This window comes from Antennarius striatus, chromosome 2 (genome assembly GCF_040054535.1).
Source record: "Antennarius striatus isolate MH-2024 chromosome 2, ASM4005453v1, whole genome shotgun sequence".
In the NCBI taxonomy this organism is placed as follows: domain Eukaryota; kingdom Metazoa; phylum Chordata; class Actinopteri; order Lophiiformes; family Antennariidae; genus Antennarius; species Antennarius striatus.
In genome coordinates this window covers 4,288,074-4,294,749 of record NC_090777.1, presented here as the reverse complement: position 1 = coordinate 4,294,749, position 6,676 = coordinate 4,288,074, and the positions used below count along the sequence as shown (strand labels likewise).

General features: G+C 43.9%; 3 protein-coding genes across 3 annotated transcripts; 2 read left to right on the top strand and 1 right to left on the bottom strand.

Moving 5' to 3' along the window:
* Window positions 1–1,704: 1,704 nt before the first annotated feature.
* On the bottom strand, window positions 1,705–2,143 carry LOC137612122 (histone H3). The gene has a single exon (XM_068340487.1). It carries the CDS (start codon window positions 2,113–2,115, stop codon window positions 1,705–1,707), a length of 411 nt encoding a protein of 136 aa, XP_068196588.1. The 5' UTR covers window positions 2,116–2,143.
* Window positions 2,144–2,412: 269 nt separating this feature from the next.
* Window positions 2,413–2,880, top strand: LOC137603281 (histone H2A). The gene has a single exon (XM_068326526.1). It carries the CDS (start codon window positions 2,431–2,433, stop codon window positions 2,812–2,814), a length of 384 nt encoding a protein of 127 aa, XP_068182627.1. The 5' UTR covers window positions 2,413–2,430; the 3' UTR covers window positions 2,815–2,880.
* A 1,974-nt stretch (window positions 2,881–4,854) lies between these two features.
* Window positions 4,855–5,633, top strand: LOC137610352 (histone H2B 1/2). Its single transcript, XM_068337947.1, has one exon. It carries the CDS (start codon window positions 4,864–4,866, stop codon window positions 5,236–5,238), a length of 375 nt encoding a protein of 124 aa, XP_068194048.1. The 5' UTR covers window positions 4,855–4,863; the 3' UTR covers window positions 5,239–5,633.
* Window positions 5,634–6,676: the final 1,043 nt, after the last annotated feature.

The window sequence follows — 6,676 nt, the reverse complement described above, 5'->3', positions numbered from 1 at the left end:
CCAGCACTGTTCAAAAAGAGTCCAGTTCTGTCTATAAATTATTAGTACAAAACGTTATGTGTGCATTCAACTGTCAAAATTAGGAACACATGGTTACACTAAGACCCTGATCAGACTAGTTGCCCATGTCCAAACTAGCGGGAACTTGTCCAGCTAGACCTGGACTAGTTTGACTAGTCCAGATCTGGCGAGACCCCCCCCAGGTGAAACCGATCCACGCTGTTTCCTTTATCATCTGTCCAATAAATGGCTACAGAGTAATGGATAGAACATTCCTGGTACTGCTCAGGGACTATGCCAAATGTAGAGACAGGCCAACCGGTCTTAGTTTGGAACCTCTGTTTTAGTTTCTGATCATAAGTTACTAGTGTTTTATTCTGTATTCAGAAGAGTTTTCCAATGTTTTTAAGTATACAATATCTAAAACTAAGACACCAAAAACATTTTTATCAATGCCTTCATAATTTGAAGCTTTCTGTGTGTTTCTCCCCCAACCTCAACACAATGACATACGGTGTTAAAGATTAAACACACTTGATTGTCCACACAAACGGGGAAATGATCTTTTACACTCCTTGTTGTACATGCACGTACATATATATGTGTTAGTAGCACAAACACTGTATACAGGCCCCTATAAACACAACACACACTAGGGGCCTGCTGGCATGCAGTTAATCACACATGATTAATAACCACACATGACTGGGGGAGGCGGAGTGATGGGTCGCGACTTCGGGTTACAAGTTAGTAATACAATATGTACACTTGTTCAAAAACTTTGCTCATGTTGAAAAAACAATTTAATGAATTAAAGTTACACACAACACCAATACTTTTACAGAATTTCCAACTGAATTTATGATTTACAATTACTCCCAAGAATTTAATTTATTCTTGCAATTTAAACTCCCTTTAGTACTAGTTGAATTTTGCGATTTGCCCTGAATCCACCAAACACCATTTTACAATTTTTTTTTAACAATTATGGCTAGAATTCTTTTAACCTGATGGACTCCTTTTGTGTCTGTTAACAATCTCTTCAAGTCTGAATCTTTAGTGGCTCTGAACAAAATTAATTTGTATCATCCATCAATGTAATAAATGTCAACTTACTGAATAAAACTCTGGTCTGATCCTGCTGGGGTCACCACAGCGTGTCGTCCATTATTCATTTAGGTGAATGCTCATGTTTGTTTGGCGAAGTTTTTATGTGTGATGCCATTCCTGCAGCAACTCTGCATTTATCCAGGCTTGGGACCGGCCCACAGGTGACAGGCTTGTGCCCCCGTAGGGCTGCAGATGGTGGGCATTGAACCCAGAGCAGCATACATGTGAAGAATGTCACTGAGCTACAATCCCAGGCTCACATGTCAATTTACTTATTAAGGCTTTATTTGAATACTTTGGTCCAACACTGGACCTCGTGGAACTCCACAAGGTACTTTTCCTAAAATGTGACATTAAGTTTTACACAGTCCAACCTAGTATTTAAATATTTTCTGATCCAAAGGTGATCATAATGCCATCAAAGCTGTAGCAAGCTCCGTCATTTTAACAATTGAATCCTAGAATCAAACACCTACATTCATGTAACATGTAAATGGTTAACTTATATCTGCTGAACACAGGAGAAGCTCTGATCAGTGGATGAAGAGGCTCTGAAAAGAGCCGTTGGGGTGTCTGCGGGGCTGTGACGTCAGTCTAAGCCCTCTCCCCGCGGATGCGGCGGGCCAGCTGGATGTCTTTGGGCATGATGGTCACCCTCTTGGCGTGGATGGCGCACAGGTTGGTGTCCTCGAACAGGCCCACCAGGTAAGCCTCGCTGGCCTCCTGCAGAGCCATGACAGCGGAGCTCTGGAAGCGCAGGTCGGTCTTGAAGTCCTGAGCGATCTCTCTCACCAGACGCTGGAAGGGCAGCTTCCGGATCAGCAGCTCGGTCGACTTCTGGTAGCGACGGATCTCTCTCAGAGCCACGGTACCGGGCCTGTAACGGTGAGGCTTCTTCACGCCGCCGGTGGCCGGAGCGCTCTTCCGAGCTGCTTTGGTGGCCAGCTGCTTTCTGGGGGCTTTGCCTCCAGTAGACTTACGAGCGGTCTGCTTGGTTCTCGCCATCGTTTCTTGCTTGTCTCCACAGGAACACAAGAATGCTGCAGAGACAGGAGAGCCGCTGCTCTTAAAGCGTCCGAGGGCGACCACTGGTTGGTGGGGGGCTCCTCCTGGAGCTCAGCTCCGCCCAGTGGAGCGTCACACAGCCCGCAGCTCATTGGAGCCGAGTAGAGCTGGAACCTCCCGTCTGACCAGCTCCCGTCAGCCTCTTTCTGGTTGGTCCGGCGGGGAGAGTGGCGCGCTCTGCTCGATATAAGTGAAGGTGGGGGCGGTGTGAGTCCCATTTTCTGTGAGCTACATCTCTAGAGAAACCAGTCGAACATGAGCGGACGTGGTAAAACCGGCGGTAAAGCCAGAGCTAAGGCCAAGACCCGCTCCTCTCGTGCCGGGCTCCAGTTCCCGGTCGGCCGTGTTCACCGGCTGCTGCGTAAAGGGAACTATGCGCAGCGCGTCGGTGCCGGCGCCCCCGTCTACCTGGCGGCTGTGCTGGAGTACCTGACCGCTGAGATCCTGGAGCTGGCTGGAAACGCTGCCCGTGACAACAAGAAGACTCGGATCATCCCCCGTCACCTGCAGCTGGCTGTCCGCAACGACGAGGAGCTCAACAAGCTGCTGGGCGGGGTGACCATCGCTCAGGGCGGCGTGCTGCCCAACATCCAGGCCGTCCTGCTGCCCAAGAAGACCGAGAAGGCTGCCAAGAAGTGAACTGCTGGAGCCCACAAGCTGCAACACAACGGCTCTTTTCAGAGCCACACAAGGCTGACAAACAGACACGTTTTTCCTCCTTATTGTAGCATGAAGTTTTAAAATATACGGACAAATCTGGATCGCAGCACAGTAATGAAGAATTCATAAACTCAATTCGAACAAGTCCTGAAAGCAGGAAACTGCTCATTCTTCAAGGATTAACATTTCACCACTGGTATCGGTCAGATTACTGAATACCTGATGACCAGTATAGGTACAGGATGTGTCCACAGTAACACTCATTTCAATGATTTTGATACTCGCACTTGTAATGGATTACAAATAATTTTCACTTATTTCCAACAAAAAGTTTGTGAAAAGTCGGAAAGTCTAGAAGAAACAGACTTAATTACATTAGTAAAAGGATTACAACTGGCTAGATCAGAATTCTGGAGTCAAATAAAAGTTCCTCAGACATTGAGGGAGTGAAGTTATGACTTTATTTCTATGGACTTTGTTCATAGAAATAAAATAACCAGGAAACAATCTATTGATGTGGTTTAAGTCTTCTCTTTTTACTGGAATTGTTTTTACTACGTTAGGTAGTCCGTAATCCAGCTAACGAGGTAGGGGTCCACAGCCATGGAGGGCAGTTTATCCTGCAGGAGCCGGGGCTGGATGGTGTTGAAGGCACTCGAAAAGTCGAAGAAGAGCACTCTGACGGCACAGCCCCCGGCGTCCAGGTAGGAGAGTATGCGGTGGAGGAGGTACAAGACAGCGTCGTCAACCCCAACCTTGGCCTGATAGGCAAACTGGAGAGGGTTCATAACACCCTGCACCTGTGGACGCATGAGCTCCAGGACCAGTCGCTCTAGGGTCTTCATTACGTGGGAGGTAAGAGCGACCGGTCGGTGGTCGTTGAGCTCAGTAGGGCGTCCTTTCTTGGGTACAGGGACAATGCAGGAGGTCTTCCACAGTGACGGGACCCAAAAAATAACCAGGAAACAACCTGTTCATGTGGTTTAAGTCGTCTCTTTTTACTGGAATTATTTTTACTAAGGTTGAAGGATTGTCAAGACTTGTTTTCTGCTCTATTATTATTTGTGTAAATCCTTGTAGCCCTTATTTTAACAAAGAAAGCGTCACCTTCAGGAGGAGATGCTTACTGTATATGATGCAAATAAAAACAGCTGAATTTTAGTTACTTAAATGACAAATTACATTTCAGTTCATAAATTGTTCAATTTCAAAATTATCCTTTAAAGCTGTTTGACTTTTACTAACGGGCTCCGTCATTTGGAATTTTTCCAATTTTTTATAGTATATTTAATCAGAATTGATCAGGGATTATGTATCTAACATCTCTTTTGGAGTAACAGTGAACTGATAAATTCTGGAGGATTTCCGTCTTTTCACATTAACCCCCTTCACAAGGGAAGAGCTCCAAACCATCCTGAAGTCCAGGAATCACGTTCAGTTACTTGATAAATGGAGCTGATGGATTCAAACCAGATCCAACACACATGTGATGGATCTCATGTAAATACGTCCAAGTTGGAAAGCTTTTTGGTATGGAACAAGTTCACATCAGAAGTTTACATCATTTATCCAAACGTGTATTTCTGAAAATCTGTCACAATAAATACAGCATTAGTAACAAGTAGAAGAAGAAGGTATACTTTATTGATCCCCTGGGGGACATTACAATTGTAATTATGACAGTATGACTGGATAATGATGCAGTGTGTAAAATCAATGGTCACAACCGATGTAAAAATGTCTTCATGTATTTTCAACATTCACAAAAGAGTAAACATATTTCATTATTATTAGATATAAACACACTTCATTCTCGTTGGAATTGTTTCTGGTGTTTTAGTCTCCAGACTGCAGCTTCAGGAAAGACGCATCAAGACCCCGACCCAGGGAGAAGACCCCATCTAATCCCGTGATCAGCTCCACCAATCACAGGTGGGAGACCACACAGTCTGCTTTGAATGGAGTATGTACAAATACAGTCACTGTGGCGCGTCGGGCTTCATTTCTGTGTGATCAGAAAGAAGAAGAATGCCTGAACCAGCGAAGTCAGCGCCCAAGAAGGGCTCGAAGAAAGCCGTGAGCAAGACCGCCAGCAAGAGCGGCAAGAAGAGGAGGAGGACCAGGAAGGAGAGCTACGCCATCTACGTGTACAAGGTGCTGAAGCAGGTGCACCCAGACACCGGGATCTCGTCTAAGGCCATGGGCATCATGAACTCGTTTGTGAACGACATCTTTGAACGCATCGCCGGTGAGGCCTCTCGTCTGGCTCACTACAACAAGCGCTCCACCATCACCTCCAGGGAGATCCAGACCGCCGTGCGTCTCCTGCTGCCCGGGGAGCTGGCCAAGCACGCCGTGTCTGAGGGCACCAAGGCCGTGACCAAGTACACCAGCTCCAAGTAGACCTCCTGCTGCCGACCCCCCAGCCCAACGGCTCTTCTAAGAGCCACCACCTCCTTAGGAGAGCTGATCCGGTCTGTCAGTAGACGCGGGTGTCTGTTCTGTGGTCTGATGGACCAACTTATTGTAATCAGGTTATAACTAGACATTAAATACTACGGTGTTAGATGTCAGAACGAGATGAACAGTTCAACCAGCACTCTTCCTTAATAATTTTACGCAGAAACCTGCGCGCAGCGACGTCAATTAATCGCATTGGGATTGTTCTTCCCCACTGCAGTCAGCCTCATGAACAATGCCCCCCCCCCCCAGGTAACCATCCCCCCATCACCACTCTGCAAAGACGGTTTACTGTTTGGACTTCTTTTCTCGCCGTCAAACACCATCCTGATACTGGAAGCGTCCACTAATAGAAAACAGAACTGGTGTGAATTCAACTCATGTTACATGGTGCTAAATTTAAAAGCGTATATGGAACTACACTGTTGGGGGTGATTTTAGATCAATTCGTTTTAAAGCCACAAACAAAATATAGTAGACAACGTTTCAAAGTGTGCTTTTATTTTAATATTTAGTTATTTCCAAAAAGGCAATTTCAAAACGAGAAATGTGTGTACATATACGTATTTCTTATATGGTCATAATATATGGTCATATTATGTTGACGTTTGGGAAAAATACACAAATAAAACTTCAGAACATGAAAACAATAGTTTTTTAGAGTCCAGCATTTTTCAAGTGTGATACTGTATCCTTAAAAACCTCAGAAATACTATCTTCAATTAAAGACAAAATTTAGAGGGTTGAGCGTCTTTGAAAGAATTACTTAGAACTACTGTTGGAACACATTCGTGTTTTATGTTTAGGGGTTATTTCACAGAATGGATTCAGTGATAATTTGTGTTGGTCTGTTGATTCTCAGAACACATGTTAACATAGAATAATTAAGGATTATAATGTAAAATGATGTGAAATGACTAAGAAGAAGAATGTAGAATGAATCTTTTTATCTATTTATGTATTGTTGATATTGTGGGTTATTTAATGGATTGTACAGGATGGGATAATATAAAACTGCTTCAACGGATTCCTTTTTTGAACTTTTTCTGTATATTTAACAATCCTTTGTCAGCTGAATAAAACAATTTTTTTACAACAGATTTATCTGAAAGAAACTATTAAAGTCATGAGACTGAACTTTCTATGAACATCCCAAGTAAAATGTTGGGTTGTTGGAAATTAAGTTAATATCTACTCTACTTATAAAATCACTTAAATTTCATACATTTCTTCAACAATAAATTCAATGAAAACTTGTTAACACTGAAATTATTCATTGTCTTGAATAAAGTAAATTGAAAGTAAATGCAGAATCCCTGAAGGAAACATGTGGTCAGCTGCTGATGGTGAATGAGTGTAATGTTAGTGAATGAAGTGAGTT

Excerpts from the sequence above, each read along its gene's own strand:
- LOC137612122 (XM_068340487.1), bottom strand. The coding sequence starts at position 2,115 with ATGGCGAGAACCAAGCAGACCGCTCGTAAGTCTACTGGAGGCAAAGCC.
- LOC137603281 (XM_068326526.1), top strand. The coding sequence starts at position 2,431 with ATGAGCGGACGTGGTAAAACCGGCGGTAAAGCCAGAGCTAAGGCCAAG.
- LOC137610352 (XM_068337947.1), top strand. The coding sequence starts at position 4,864 with ATGCCTGAACCAGCGAAGTCAGCGCCCAAGAAGGGCTCGAAGAAAGCC.